General features: G+C 45.5%; 1 protein-coding gene across 2 annotated transcripts in view; it reads left to right on the forward strand.

Moving 5' to 3' along the window:
* The window catches only part of VLDLR (very low density lipoprotein receptor), an 84,000-nt gene that overhangs the window by 30,731 nt on the left and 36,723 nt on the right, over nucleotides 1-16,546 (forward strand). For both annotated transcript variants that reach the window (XM_082257651.1, XM_082257650.1), the window contains exons 4-9: nucleotides 6,593-6,715; nucleotides 9,291-9,662; nucleotides 10,800-10,922; nucleotides 11,029-11,151; nucleotides 11,583-11,702; nucleotides 15,783-15,908. In XM_082257651.1, the coding sequence (XP_082113777.1) occupies nucleotides 6,593-6,715; nucleotides 9,291-9,662; nucleotides 10,800-10,922; nucleotides 11,029-11,151; nucleotides 11,583-11,702; nucleotides 15,783-15,908 (987 nt within the window). The remainder of the gene's footprint in view (nucleotides 1-6,592; nucleotides 6,716-9,290; nucleotides 9,663-10,799; nucleotides 10,923-11,028; nucleotides 11,152-11,582; nucleotides 11,703-15,782; nucleotides 15,909-16,546) is intronic.

The raw sequence follows: 16,546 nt of genomic DNA on the forward strand, positions 1-16,546 counted from the left end.
CTGCATCCACAGGTGTTACACCAGCTGTGTCTCCGGTGGGGGACCCCGGATGTGGACCTGTTCGCCTCCAGACAAAACAGGAAAGTTTCAAAGTTTGTGGCTTGGTCCAGAGATCCTCTGGCCGACACAGTAGATGCCCTGGTGGCTCCCAGGAGCCAGTACGGGCTAATTTATGCGTTTCCTCTGCTGAAACTTTTATCTCGCCTGCTACGCAGAGTCGAGTTGGAAGAGATTCCAGTACATTTAGCTGAAACCCCCTTCCTTTGGCCATCCGCTGGGCTGGGATCCGTGCACTTGTGGCTGAACCTCCACAAAAATTTAGGCTTCGGCCTGCTAGGCCATGTGGTCAGCTTGGTGCCTCCCTTGGAAGGGGTGGCGCTGTGGGGGCGCTTAATTTTTTTTACAGCCTTGCTGCCATCATTGTATGAGGCACCTGCCCCTTTTTTAGTGCTGCGGGACCATCAGGGTACCCTGCCCACGGGCGATTTTCTATATGACCTCTATGGAAGGCTCTGAGGGCAAGCCCTCTTTGCGGGATTGCAGTTGGCGGCCTCCCCTGATTGTTTTCTGGGTGAGCTTAGTATAAAGCGACCCTACTGGTTCTGCGTCCATGCACCTTAGTGCTCAGATAATGAGGATGATTCCTCTGCTCTTTAGCCACGCATGAAAAGGCGCTGGTGAATGCATTGTCAGTGCATGACACTTTAAAAATGGAGGTTGCAGCTAATGCTGCGTCGAGAGGTGCCAGTCCCTTTTGGCACCCACAAGCCCTCCAAAGCGACAAGGGGGTTCCCTTTTCCGCTTACATTGATAACATTGTCACGAAACAGTGGGGTTGTCCAAAATGCAGTGGTTCAGAAGCACTTCTGCTTGTGGTGTCCTTAAGGATTAACTGTTTTAAAGGTGGACAGTTTTAAAAGTGGATCATTCTCCTCGGCTCTTATTGATTTATATATTTTTCGTCCTTCAGGATCTCAAGACAAGTTATCAAAGTCAGGGCCTCTACCTGAGGTTCCAAGAGGACCTGGTCTGGCAAGCCACAAGCGGGCTCTTCCAGACCTGCAGACAAGGCTGCCTCTGCATGAAGGGGCACCCTCACCCATATGTGGGGGGGGGGGGGGGGCGTGTCTTCACAGATTTCCAGATCCATGGAACTCCTGGTATAGGACAAGTGGGTCCATAAAGTTATTCGGTCAGGCTACGTGATCAATTTCGGTCTTATCCTCCAGAAAGGTTCTTCCCTTCCAGCCTGCACTCCCCAGATCACGAACAGGTCTACTTGGGGTAGTTCAAGACTTGTTCCTTCAAGGGGTGATTGTTCAGATTTTTGGACGTTTTTTAGAGGTTTTACTCAAACCTTTTACAGTTCCCAGGAAGGCAAAGTATGTCCAATTCTGGACCTCAAGGTGCTAAACAGCTGGTGCGAGTACAGAGAAGTTCCACGTGTACATTCACACAGAAGTAGCATCCCTATGTCGGGGGATGTCTTCTGGCTATCGACATTGTGGAGGCCTACCTGCACATTCTAATATGCCGGTCACCAACCCTTCCTCCATTTTTCCATGGGCGAGGAGCATTATCTGTTTGTGGTGTGGACCTTTGGGCTCGCCTCCGCTTCTCTGATTTTTGTGTTGGCATTGTTTGAGTCAGCGGGAAATCGCGGTACTGGGGAACCTGGACTATCTTCTGAGCAAAGTCTGACTGCTGATGGGACAAGTGGAGATTGCGCTGGGAACTCTGAGGGAGTTCGGTTGGATTCTAAACCTTCAGGGGTCTGCTTTGGTTCGGTCCATAAAAACTGGACTATCTGGGTCTGACTCTGGAGTTTTTTTTTTCCAGAGGAAGAAACCTTTTTGCTGAGGCCGAGTCCAGACATTGCAGGAGGCAATTCTGCTTCTGTTTAGCAGACTGTAATCCCTCTGGGCTTGCCTGATGGTATCCACCCTAGAGGCGGTCTGCTTGCACAGTTTCACTCAAGATCTCTGCTAAAGATTCTGGTGAAATGGGACAATGATCCATGGTCTCTAGAGGTGACTTTGTTATCTGGCACTTCGACAGGGAAAATACTTTCTCCCCTGTACTGGACTGTTTTCACCGCGGATGCCAGCCTGTCTGGGTGGGGAGGCGCCCTGAGCACAGATGTGCTCAGGGGGTCTGGACTCTAATCGGCAGTCTTGACTGCCAATGTTCTTGAACTCTAACGATCAGCCTTTTGTCTGGCTCATTGGACAATTCGTCTTCAGGGGTGTCCAGTACAAATTCATTTGACCAATGCCACAGCTGTGGTATGTCCATCACCATGGGGGCACGAGTAGTGTCCTGGTGGCTCGGTAAGTAGCTGACATTCTAAGGTGGGCTGACCCGATTCGTTCCAGCCCTCTCAAATTTCTGCCACGACTGTGCAGGATCAAAGCAGAAGGGATTCCGTCCAAACTGACCTTGGGGGATTCCTCACAAGGAGGATCTCCTGTCCCAAGGACCAATCTGCAATCCTGCTTTAGTCGCTGTCTTTGCCGTCTTGGCTGAACGCCAGGTGCTGAAGGATGGAGGTTTGTCGAGTCAGTGATTCCTATGCTGTTGAAAGCTAGGAAATCTATATCTAAGAAGATATTCGTACATGGAAGTTGTACATTGTGTGGTGAGTCTCTTGGGGTTCATCCTCATTCCTTCTCGGTGGATCAGATCTTGACCAACATTTAACGGGAAGTTGAACAGAAATTGGCCTTGAATCCATCAAGGGACAGGTATCGGCTTTGGTAGGCTTTTTCCACCGACCTTTGGCCTTGCACTCCCTGGTGTGTACCTTTTCTTTGGGGGGGGGGGGGGCAGGCGATGCTTTGGTTCCTTCAGCGGGGGTTCTGTTGCCCCCCCCCCCCCCCGGGATCTTAATGTGGTGCTTTCAGCTCTAAAGAATCCTGCCTTTGAAAATATTCGGGAGGTTTCCCTGCTTGGGCTGACCTTGAAGGTGGCCTTAATTGGTGGCTATCACCTCTGCACGCAGGGTGTTGGAACTGGCAGAGATATCCTGTCCTCATTGGTGATTCACAAGGATAAGGTGGTGCTTTGTCCCTGTCATTCTTTCCTAAGGTGGTCTCTGACTTTCATTTGAATGAATACATTGTGCTGCATTCCCTGTGTCCCAGGCTAAACATCCAACGGAAATTACCTTGCATGCCTTGGATGTGGTCCAGACAGTTGGGGTGTTAGCAGTTGGTGTAACTCGCAGCTACAGAGTCTTTTAGGAAGTAATACTTTCTGCTCACGGACGGCCCTCACAAAGGGTTGTCTGCTTCTACGACAATTTTCCAGATGGATCAGACAGCCGGTGTTTCAGGCCTATTGCATCAAGGGTCAGGTTCCTCCTTTCCCTGTTGAGCACTTATCTTTATTTTCCTTCAAATAAGTTACAGATCAATATAAAGCAATTATACAATTTCTTAAACACCCCTCCCTTCCTCCTCCCCAAAACATTAAAATGGTACTATTTAACTAGATGTTTGTTTACATATCTACTACCCTAGATACCGGGTCAGGAGTTTCGATCTATGCTTTCCATGTTCTTTCAAACCCTTTTTTTGGGTTTACTTTTTTATTTTATTTTATCTAATTATATTCACTTTTCTTAACTAACCGAATCAAAATATGTGGTGGTTCAGATTATCCATTTCCCTGTATTACTTTTCTGCCTTGGTATAAGCATTTAAAAACCTTGTTTGCTTGATCCCATATCCTCCTTCCTGCTCCATATACCCCAATATACACACAACCAGATCCAATTTAAGTTTATTTTGAATACTAAGAGCAAAAAAAGGAAAAATGGATGCCCTTTACCTCTTCCCTTTTTTTTATAGTGACTACTCTTTAACTTTCTAAACCGGATTCTGTGATGTTCCAACGTGCCTGGTTCACTCAATTTTATTCCTATCCTAGATGCGTCTAGGCTTTCGATGAAGGGAGAAAAAGTGCCAAATTCTTCTACAAAAATATCTTATGCCAGTGTTTAAAAAAAAAAAAACTAACCTTAGTCTTGAAACAACTCCAATCCTATGCTCCTTTTTTATCTCAATTTATACAATCTGGCCGTTCTTTTCCAACCAAGCTGCAGCAGGTGTGTATGTATTTTTTTTTTTTTTATTTAAAAACTAAACCATTCCTTTCTCTGCTACACTCTAGATGCAGCATTGCTTATTGTAAACTGCCACAATCTCCTCTATCAATCTTGCCCTTCTCTGCACTTTGGCAGAAAAATCTGGGAAGAGCGAGATTTTAACCCCATTAAACCTAATTTCCTTCAATTCGCTGGCTTTTCTTAGTATTTTCTCTATCCTTGAGGAGAAATTTAATGATCACTGGCCTTGGTGGCCCTTCTGTGGTAGGGGGTTCTCATTGGGATTCTTTTGAGCTCTGCCTATAGCAAAAAAGGGGGACAGTTCTTCCTTCCTAAACGCCTTCAGCAGCCATTATGCCAGAAAGTTCCACATGTTTCATATCCTTTTCTGATAATCCAATTAAACATGCGTGTTTCCTCCTTAGTCTATCTTCCTTCCAAGTCCTCTAGGTTAGTTTATTTTTTTTTTCCCTTTTTAGTCCATTTCTTGGAAGTGGCGGGTGTGACTGCAGCTTTTGTTTGAGGCAATTTGGTTCTACTACTGCTTATTGGACACTGGCAGACTCTGTTCTTAACCCATTCCTGTTCACCTGTATGTCCTGAATGAGAAGCAATTATACAAAGCCATGATCCTGGTATTTTTTGGAGGCAGTGAATGGCTTCTCTGCAAGGGTGATCATACAGCTTTTTTTTTTTTTTTCCCCTCTCGACTCCCATTCCATTGGAGCCAGAGACCACTGCAAACAGTCAGGTTGGCTGCCCAGAGCAGATGGGAGGAATATTTTGTACCGATCTGACAATTTCATTACTTTGGTTTTTGTGCTGTTCCCCTGGCCATTACTGTTTTAATCTGTTTAATTGGCTGCCTTGCAGAGTAGGGATCAAGGGTCCATAAAGAGGGTCTGTAACTGCCCAAAGCATATCAAGGTATTTACCCCTTGTGGTGGTGATAAGTTGCATTAAAGTTGGAGTATAAAAATAAAAAAATAGCATGCGGAGTGCAATCTTGTTGTGCTGCAGAAAGATGTAACACAATGTCAGAAATTCAAAAACTGGATCACGGAGCAAAGGGGCACCCCACTTTTGTCATTTTGTTGAACCACTTTTTGCTTATTACAGCCTTTAGTCTGTTGGGATATGTCTCTACTAACTTTGCACCACCTAGGCTTTGCAATTTTTGCCCGCTTTTCTTTGCAGAACTGATCAAGTTCAGTAACCTTTGATGGGGGACAGCTTTTCTAAAGTCATTCCACAGATTTCTTTAATGGGGTTTAAGTCTGGGCTCTGACTAGGCTATGCAAGGGCATTCACCTTTTTTTCCCCCTTCAACCACTGGAGTACTTTTTTGCTGTGCTTTGTCATTATGTTGGAAAGTAAACCTTCCCTTTGGCGACTTTCTGGCAGAGGACAGCAGGTTTTCCTCAATGTGGTGGCCTCAAGGTGCATTTTTGGCAAAGCTCATTTGTTACAGCATGTGGCCTTCCTCTTCTTCTTTTTGAGAATGTGATCTTGCGTGCCCAAATGACCACTGTCCTAAATTCCTGCAGCTGCTTCAGAGTTGCTGTAGGCCTCTTGGTAGCCTCTCTGACCAGCTTTCTCCTGACGTCCTGATCCAAGGAGGGTCTGTTGTACCAAATACTTTCCACTTAGACTTCACTGTGCTTCTAGACATTGATAAAGCCTTTGAAATATTTTTTATCGATCTCCTGACTTGTGCCCATCCAACTTTTATCCTAGAGATCGTTTGACAGTGCCTTTCCACCCATAGTTGATTTTTTTTTTTTTTTTTGTTCATTTGCACTACCAGGGGCTAAAATGCTCCAGGAAAGCTCTTACTGGGCTAATCAAAATGACCACAGCTAATCAGTAAGTCAACCCACTTTGAGCCATTTAAGAAGGTGATTAGCTACACCTGATTGAGTTTACAAGTTATTTTTAGGAGGGGAGTAAATCCAGCTGGATAAAACTGTCTTCATTTCAGGCTGTAAATCATGTAAATCAACAAAATGTGATGAGTTTAAAGTGGGGGGGGGGGGGGGGGTGTTCTATAAAATATAGTGCTAGAAATACTGTAGGTCTGGCATGCAGAGCTCACATTTAACTCTAAACTGATAACCTAATTTGGTACCATAGTGTTGCCATTTCAAATGCATGAGCAATTTTTGAATCTTGACTTGTTTTTAGTATCCATTTACTTGGTGGAACATTTATTTTTTTTTCTTTTCTCTTCTTTCACAAAACTGTGTGTGCGAAGTTTGTTTACCTGAGCATTTGTTTTTTAAAAGCCGCACAAATATTGTGCGATCTAAAAAAATTTTGCAACAAGCACTTTTTTTTTTTTTTGTTTTCTAGAGCCTCTGATTTTAGAAAATCATGTTTGGGGGGGGGGGGGGGCTAGATTTTAGATGTGAATTGTTAAGCAAATCTCCATTTCCCCCCCCCTCCCCCTCATTTTAAACCTTTCAAAATTTGATGTCTCTGCAGACCAGAGAACCTGCAGGGAGACCGAAGTAAATTGTGGACCTGGTTCTACACAATGCATCCCCCTTTTTTGGCTGTGTGACGGTGAAAGTGACTGTGACCGTGCAGAGGATGAAGCGAACTGCCGTAAGTGCAGGACTTTGGTGTGGGAGTTTTCTACGTTTGGGTTGTAGATGGAACCCTGCTGGGTTTTATTGTAGACATGTCTGAACTGTTACTTATAGTCCTATGTTATCAACACAAGCACTTAGACTTGTCATTAATCCAGGTTGCACTCAGTAGCATTGTAGGGCTGTGTAGCTAGCAGAAATGTTTAACAGGCTGCAAATGAGCATTTTAAACTGGGCATCATTTATTCAGCTGTCTGCATAGCCAGCAGGGTCAAAGCATGGCAGTGAAGTGGAAAATTATTTTGCTGACAATTTAAAAAAAAAAAAAAAAAGCAAAAAAAACTTAAAGCTCCTCAGCTGACTTGGCAACAATATGAATGTGGAAGGGTCTCTGGGGGGGATGGAGACCAGCTGGGGTTAACATTTGGACACTTAACCGCGTTCTAAAAAAAAAAAAAATCTATTCGCATACTTTTTGTATGAAGGTTTTTTTTTTTTTTTTTTCTCGATCGTTCATTGCAGCTCCTTTTATATTCATGACTCATAGGGTTATGCTCCTCCTTCTAGGAATGGGTACTAGGCAAGAAAAAAACGTAACCACGTCTATGGGGGCTGTCCCTGCACGCATAACCCCTCAGACTCTATCAAATAAGTTTTTTTTTGTTTTGCCTAGTATTAGGAATAGGATCTAGCTCCCTGCTGGGACTTCGGTCTTTAGCTGTAACAGGCAAAGTTTGTGGGTTTTTTCTTTGTCCCTAAGGACCAAGATCCAGAGGCACTACAAGCAAGTTGGCTGCGGTTTTGCACTGGATAATCTAGATCCTTAAGGTCTCCTGGCCTGTGAGCACAAGCAGGTTACAGTCCAGAACTAGGCCTCGCCACAAAAGTGCCCCAATAGATGGGGCCGAGCCTGTGAGTGGACAGTCTCACTGGCACGCATCGACCTGGAACACCCCAAGTTGCAGCTCCCCCTTGACTGACAGCACCCCCTTCCTGGGTGGGAGGTGATCTATTTTGGAGTGGTGCCCTCCTGGTACTGTGAGTAAAATTGTCCCCCCAAACACCCTTGACGGGTATGGGCCCCCATTTGAGAATGTATGAGTGGCCATTTTCTTGACCTCTGTGGCATGGACTGGCTTATGATAGCAGCAGAGCTTCTTCCTCTTCCTGTGCAGACAGTGTTATTTTGTTTTTACACTGATCAGGCTGGATGCTTCTCTGTGGTCTGGTGACATTCCTGGGTTTCCCTGTAGGTTTTTTCCTCTTCTGCTCTATTACATAATCAGGATTGTGAATCTGCAGTAATAGCTCTGGGACTGTTGTTTGCGGTCTAAAAGGGACATTGCTAAATTGTTTTTTTTTTTTTTTTTTTTTTTGTGTAATGGGAGTCGAAGGTTAAAAATTCACCTGCAGACCCCCTGGAAGCGACTGCGGGACTCTCCGGACCCCCTGGAAGCGACAGTGGGACTCTCCGGTTCAGTCTCTGCCTGAAATTGCTTTTTTTTTTTTTTGCAATGCCTGATGTAAGTGTTCTGGTGCTGCCAGCCATAAACACCCTCCGCCTTCACCTCTATCAGCAGGGTCTTCGGATTCTAAAACAGTTATGGTCGCCAAGGTTTTGCAGGCTGCAGTTTTAAAAGATAACTGTTTTTAGTTTCTGAGGGTGAATTTTTCTGGGTGAGCTCTAATTGGCTAAGATTAGCCATTGGGGACTTACGTTTTTTGTTTCTGCGTGGTTTCCCACCCCTCATGATTATACTGATTTGGGACAGCCCTATGAGTCGGGAAGATGAGGAGCTGCTTTTTTTTTTTTTGTGCTAAACAAGCTGTCTTGATATAAAAGTAGCGTGTCACAACAGAGTATGAGAGGTGCCTCTTAAGTGTAGCAATATGGTTATTTTAATGTAGGTACGTTTATCACATGGTTGATTAAAACAAGCATATCTTAAGTATGCAGGCATTTGGGGTAAAGCTGTCGACTGCCATCTATGTTGTCCCTTCCACACTGCGCTTCAAGCCTCTTTCAAATCGATCTGTCGGGTAGTCTTCTCGGTCACAGCTGCAGACTGAAGGCAGTGAAAGCCGACAGTGCAGAGGACTGTCTATGTGGGGACATGTAAGCATGGATGCCTGCATACTTGGATGTGCCGGTTTTAATCATCAACCATGTGAGTTGCTAAATGTTGTATCTTAAATGTAACAATGTTGCTACACTTGGGCGCCTCTTTTTTATACTCTGTAGCTCCTACTGGATTTTGCTTCTAATCGCCTTGTGAAGGCGGCCATTTGTGGATGGACATTTTATGGTTGGACAACTTCACATTGCTCTAATCTTTTTATATGGACTATAAGCTGAGACTTATGAATAAATGTTTGTAGAATCGGAGTTTCCAGAATTATGGGGAAATTTGCTTTGCTTCACAAGTGCTTTGGATTACAAGCATGTTTCCGGAACAAATTATTCTTGCAATCCATGGTTTTACTGTAAAGAGCGTGGCTGGATAACTTTGGCATCTTAAAAAAAAAAAAAAAAAAAAAAAAATTTGCAATGCCTGCAGTATGGTTCTTAACGGCTCTGCCTTCTCTTGCAGAGAATGTGACCTGTAGTCCAGCTGAGTTCACTTGCTCCAGTGGTCTCTGTATTTCAATTAGCTTTTACTGTAATGGACACAAAGACTGTAGTGATGGAAGTGATGAAGAAAACTGCACTCCTCCAACATGTGGCGCTCATGAGTTTCAATGCAAGAATTCTTCCTGCATACCGCTGAACTGGGTATGTGATGATGATGCAGACTGTGCCGACCACTCAGATGAGTCTCTGGAACAGTGTGGCCGCCAGCCAGTTACTCCCCAGAGGTGTTCCCCCAGTGAGATTCCTTGTGGCTCTGGAGAATGCATACATAGGAAGTGGCGGTGTGATGGTGATGCGGACTGCAAAGATAAGAGTGATGAAATGAACTGCCGTAAGTCCATTATCTTGTATTTCCTCAGTATAGGATCGGTGTACGATAGCTTGAGGTTTTTTTTTTTTTTTTTTTTAACTAGTACGATCAGATGGTCTGCACACATTAATCCCTTAACCTGCATTTTGTAGCTAGCAGTCTGTGTAAAGTAATCGTCTGAAAAAATCCAGAAGGAATTTGAGTTCTTGTAGTACACTGTAGTTCTTTTTGACCTTGTAATTGTGACTTTCATTTTGTGGTGCTGTGAATGTTAGAGGTGCCACCCTTTATTTGCCATCAGCCTGAGGTGGTGTCTTGATCTACCTGGCTCAACTGATATCAAAGTTGTTCAAAATTGTGTCCATAAAACTGTTTTGTAAAACTTGGTATGTACATCTTCACAATTTGCATTCCCTGTTCTTCTAATACAAATTTGAGCATGGGACATGTAGTGATAAAATCCTTTTTGCTGCAGATATTTATATACTGCATCCTTAGTACATAAATCCCCAGTTTGAAAGGGCATTCATGTCCAGAGTTTCAAGGGATTGTTTTTAGACATGAATGACTTGGAAGAAACCCTTCTCCTTTCTGCACCAGTCTAGGCATTATGAAGGCATACTGCTTCTGCAGCGCTTTGTAGCATTATGGGTTTTCTAAAACCGCCAAAGGCGCCCTTTTTATCGGTGGACTGAAGGAAAACTGAGCTTGCTGTACTAAAAATGCAATGTTAAACAGTGATCTTCTTCTAAGCTGTTGTGTTCTGATGGTCACTCCCCATCAGAGCGCACTGGTCAGCACTCGCAGCCTTTGGCTAAGAGCTCTGATTGGATGAGGCCAATAGGCAGCTGTTTTTACAGCATGCCCATTTGACAAGTTGGACAAGCTGCTGTACACACTGGCTGGTTTCTGTTAAACTGGCCAATATTTAGGCTGGGTTTAACACTTTTAGAAATGAAAAGGATAATTTGGCCTGCTATAGAAAAGAGAAGTAGACAAAAATCAGTGTGCACAGCCACATGCTGAAGACTTGCTATTGTGAGGCAAAACGATGAATGCCAGCTATAAAAATATCTGAACTTAGACTTGTATTTTCTAGAAATGTGTGGTGTTTAGTATTATATATTTATATATTTTCTTTCTCCCCCCCCCCCCCAGCACCTCGTACATGTCAGCCTGACCAATTTAAATGTGAAGATGGGAACTGTATACATGGCACTCGACAATGTGATGGTGTGAGAGACTGCCTTGATGGCACTGATGAAATCCGCTGTAAAAATGGTGGGCACATAATATTGTGGCTTTCTTTCCGGTGTATGTCTGTGCAGAAAAAGTAAGTGCCTGTCTGATGGTTCTTCCTCATTTCCCCTATAATGGCTGACTTCAGTCATTCAGTGTTCAGGAACTGGTAAATTCAAGTGCAGATCTGGCGAGTGCATCAGTTTAAACAAGGTTTGCAACCAGGAGTTTGATTGCAAAGATGGCAGCGATGAACCCGCAAAGGACTGCGGTAAGTAGCTTGTATTCTGGCAGAAATATTCAAGTGTGTGGGAAGTGACATGTAGCATTTGTAGCCTCCACTGCAGTCCTTACTGTAATAAGGTGTGGGAAGTGACATGTAGCATTTGTAGCCTCCACTGCAGTCCTTACTAATGGTTGGCCATGGATTTTTGGGTGAATTCCGACACCCTAGCTAGATTTTTGGACAGAATTCACTGTGGATTGGGGGACATACTAGAAGTGTATCTCTGCTAATGCTTAATTTTCCATCCTGTAGTTCTCATTTTAGACTTGCTGTCTTTTGCCACTTCTAGTTATGGAAAGGCCTGTGGATTAGCAACAATTGGCAACTAATATGCAGTTTGTTGGGTTTAAGTTGATCTTGCGGCTAAATTCTCAGAGGGAAAATGATTCTCAAAGGTCTTGTCTCTTTCCTTTTAGGTGTAAATGAATGTTACATCAATAATGGTGGTTGCTCTCACCACTGCCGAGATCTGATTATTGGGTATGAATGTGAGTGTCCAGCTGGCTTTGAACTGATTGACCGAAAGACATGTGGTGGTAAGTCTGTGGTTTTTGTGTACATTTTTAATGTCTTAAAAGTATATTAGCAAATGGGTTGGGCCTGCTTTTGGCCTAGCCATCAATCATAGATCTGGTTTAGTTTTAATATTGCAAAATGTTTTATATGTATGTGAAATTTTGCCAACTGCTGGCAGTTTAGACTATGCATTTTTAACTAGAATGAATTGGCTTGAAATGCACCTAAGACAGTGTGTATGTGCACATGGTATTTGCTTTAACATGGTTGCCTTGGGGCCTGCATTGATGGGCTTGTTTTGAAATCCTTTGGAGATCCTACAAACTTCACAGGTGCCTTTGACCTTCTTCAAGCTGGCTTTGTATTCCTTGACTTGTATGGGAATGCTAACTTATCTTAACACAGGCCATTGCTAAACACTTTTAGGCAGACTTTACATTCACATGAAATCTATGCGAATGTAAAACTTTTTAAGCAAGTCAGGAACTCAGCTGCAGATCAGATGCACCATCAATTTTGAACTCTCGAACTGATGCCATTGACATGGGCTCTAAGTAAAACTAGATACACTCCTTTCCCCCGTTGATAGCACAGTGGCACATTTAGCTCCTCCCTCCCAATTCACACTTTCAGCCGTGACCGTAAATGTACTCTGAATCTTTAAAAGCAAAAGCATTTTGAAGCAAGTTAATGCAGCTTTGGGAGGTCAAATGCATATGCAGTGGCGGCCGGTGCATAGGGGGCGCTAGGGCGCCGCCCCCCCTGAAAAAAGGAAGAAAAAAAAAAAAGATAAAAAAAAAAAAAAAAGATTGCAAAACGAGCAATAAAGTTTGAAAAAAAAAAAAAAATTGCGTTCGCCGCCGCCGCCGCCAGCCGATGTGGAGGGGGTGGGGGGGTGGGGTTACCACCCAGAAGAGGCGCCGATTGGCTGCCTTCTGGGGGGCGTGGGGGGCGTAACCTGGGCGCAAGGCAGATTCCTTGGAAACCCCCACTTCGTGGATTCCTGGCTGTGATTGGTCCAGCCTCCAGCCTGGACCAATCACAGCATCCAGGACATCCAACGCTGACCCCGCTGACGTCACTCGCAGCAGTGGACCGGACCGCGGGCGATGGAGTCGGGTGGACACCGGACGGGAGTGACGGCGGCACCGGAGAGGAGACCAGACCACCGGAGGTCATCTGCTGGAAGAAGACATCACCACCGGTGAGTCCTCCTGTCCTGTCAGTCCTCCATGACCATCCATCCAGCTTTTCCACCGCCATCCCCCTATGCTCTGCCTCATCCCATGAGTCATGGGATGAGGCAGAGCAGAGGGGGATGGCGGTGGAAAGGCTGGATGGATGGATGGTCATGGGATGAGGCAGAGCAGAGGGGGATGGCGGTGGAAAGGCTGTATGGATGGTCATCATGGGCCATGACCATCCATCCATCCATCCATCCAGCCTTTCCACCGCCATCCCCCTCTGCTCTGCCTCATCCCATGACCATCCCTCCCACCGCCATCCCTTTGCCTGATCCCATCTCTCCCACTGCCATACCTCTGCAGGGGGCATGTACGCTGGTCACTGTATTGAAAGGGGGCCTGTATACTGGTCACTACATTGAAAGGGGGCATGTACGCTGGTCACTACATTGAAAGGGGACATGTACGCTGGTCACTACATTGAAAGGGGACATGTACGCTGGTCACTACATTGAAAGGGGGCCTGTATACTGGTCACTACATTGAAAGGGGGCATGTACGCTGGTCACTGCATTGAAAGGGGGCATGTACGCTGGTCACTACATTTAAAGGGGGCCTGTATACTGGTCACTACATTGAAAGGGGGCATGTACGCTGGTCACTACATTTAAAGGGGGCCTGTATACTGGTCACTACATTGAAAGGGGGCATGTACGCTGGTCACTACATTGAAAGGGGGCCTGTATACTGGTCACTACATTGAAAGGGGGCATGTACGCTGGTCACTGCATTGAAAGGGGGCCTGTATACTGGTCACTGCATTGAAAGGGGGCATGTACGCTGGTCACTGCATTGAAAGGGGGCATGTACGCTGGTCACTGCATTGAAAGGGGGCATGTACGCTGGTCACTACATTGAAAGGGGGCATGTATGCTGGTCACTGCATTGAAAGGGGGCATGTATGCTGGTCACTGCATTGAAAGGGGGCATGTATACTGGTCACTACATTGAAAGGGGGCATGTACGCTGGTCACTACATTGAAAGGGGGCATGTACGCTGGTCACTGCATTGAAAGGGGGCATGTACGCTGGTCACTGCATTGAAAGGGGGCATGTACGCTGGTCACTGCATTGAAAGGGGGCATGTATGCTGGTCACTGCATTGAAAGGGGGCATGTACGCTGGTCACTGCATTGAAAGGGGGCATGTACGCTGGTCACTACATTGAAAGGGGGCATGTACGCTGGTCACTGCATTGAAAGGGGGCATGTACGCTGGTCACTGCATTGAAAGGGGGCATGTACGCTGGTCACTACATTGAAAGGGGGCATGTATGCTGGTCACTGCATTGAAAGGGGGCATGTATGCTGGTCACTGCATTGAAAGGGGGCATGTACGCTGGTCACTGCATTGAAAGGGGGCATGTACGCTGGTCACTGCATTGAAAGGGGGCATGTATGCTGGTCACTGCATTGAAAGGGGGCATGTATGCTGGTCACTGCATTGAAAGGGGGCATGTATACTGGTCACTACATTGAAAGGGGGCATGTATACTGGTCACTACATTGAAAGGGGGCATGTACGCTGGTCACTGCATTGAAAGGGGGCATGTATGCTGGTCACTGCATTGAAAGGGGGCATGTATGCTGGTCACTGCATTGAAAGGGGGCATGTATACTGGTCACTACATTGAAAGGGGGCATGTATACTGGTCACTACATTGAAAGGGGGCATGTACGCTGGTCACTACATTGAAAGGGGGCATGTACGCTGGTCACTGCATTGAAAGGGGGCATGTACGCTGGTCACTGCATTGAAAGGGGGCATGTACGCTGGTCACTACATTGAAAGGGGGCATGTATGCTGGTCACTGCATTGAAAGGGGGCATGTACGCTGGTCACTGCATTGAAAGGGGGCATGTACGCTGGTCACTACATTGAAAGGGGGCATGTACGCTGGTCACTGCATTGAAAGGGGGCATGTACGCTGGTCACTGCATTGAAAGGGGGCATGTACGCTGGTCACTACATTGAAAGGGGGCATGTACGCTGGTCACTACATTGAAAGGGGGCCTGTATACTGGTCACTACATTGAAAGGGGGCATGTATACTGGTCACTACATTGAAAGGGGGCCTGTATACTGGTCACTACATTGAAAGGGGGCCTGTATACTGGTCACTACATTTAAAGGGGGCCTGTATACTGGTCACTACATTAAAAGGGGGCATGTACGCTGGTCACTACATTGAAAGGGGGCATGTACGCTGGTCACTGTATTGAAAGGGGGCATGTACGCTGGTCACTACATTGAAAGGGGGCATGTACGCTGGTCACTGCATTGAAAGGGGGCATGTACTGTGTGGTCTGTGCTAGGGGGTCTGTACTGTGGGGTTTGTACAAGGGGCCTGTACTGTGGGGTTTGTGCCACTCTGTCAGTGTATCCCATAATAGGGCCCCTGCTCCCTATTATGGGATATACTAGTACTGATGGACCCCTTAATATGTGATATATTGGGAGAATTGGTTCACGCAAGCAAAATACAGGGGACAAAATGGGTGGGGTCTAAGGGGTGTGGCTTCTGAGAAATGGGAGGGGCCAAAATAGAAGGGCGGGGTCTTGCGCCCCCCCATCTTAAAACTTCACCAGCCGCCACTGTGCATATGCCACACACATGAGAGGCTTTATTTGGCAGTCACCACTGACCCTAATGATAACAGTCAGCTTTGTGTGAGAAATATCTAAATTTATATACAAGTGTGGATTTTTAGTTTACATACACAATATAATCCTGTTGGCACAATTTTACATCACCCATTTAATGCTGGCCAACTGAAAAAAGGTACGCTTTAACAGCCCACATCTGCTACTGATGTACAGCTTGCAAATACATTTTTGTTTTGTTTTTTTTTGTAGATATTGATGAGTGCCAAAATCCAGGCATCTGCAGTCAAATATGTGTCAATCTGAAGGGAGGCTACAAGTGTGAGTGCAGCAAAGGGTACCAGATGGACTTGTACACAGGAGTGTGCAAGGCAGTAGGTAAGGTGTGAAGTCTTGGACTGCAGCAAAACAGATGTGCTGTGCTTAGTCACCAGATTCTATATAGCAGTTCATAGCTGGAAACTTACCGTAAATTCCTCCCTCTGATCAACCACCCCTTTGTGACTGTCAGGTTCACCTTTTCATGCAGCTAAGTGAGCCCTTAGGTGTACTAAAGTACTCATCATACTGCGAAATCTGAATGCAAACCAGACTGGCACTTTCTGCATGGACTGCAGGCAGGCGAGGATTCCATCTAAAACCCCCCAATTAAAGAGCACTCTAATAACTTGTACAATCACACATAGGGGCATGTCAGCCATTTTGTGTAAAGGATAAAGTTCAGTTATGTATGCTTATGTAAAAATAAAACGTGCTAGGACACAACCCACTTTAATTTACACGTATAGCTGTAAGTTACTGCACTTTTCTAGTCACTGCTTCCTTCCACTACCTCGCTCTGACCAGTGAAACCAGTGACTATAGCTAAGTGGTATGTAGCCAGCATTTGGCTCATGTGCTTCACGATCAGCATTTTTGGTAGAGGCACTTGCAGCTTTTCACTTGGAAGGGAAGCTACAAAAGAGACCTGACAATCACGAAGTAGTAGTGACATTTCCTAAGTCCTCCTCCAGGGT

This window comes from Pelophylax lessonae (assembly GCF_965119305.1).
Source record: "Pelophylax lessonae genome assembly, chromosome: 1".
In the NCBI taxonomy this organism is placed as follows: Eukaryota; Metazoa; Chordata; class Amphibia; order Anura; family Ranidae; genus Pelophylax; species Pelophylax lessonae.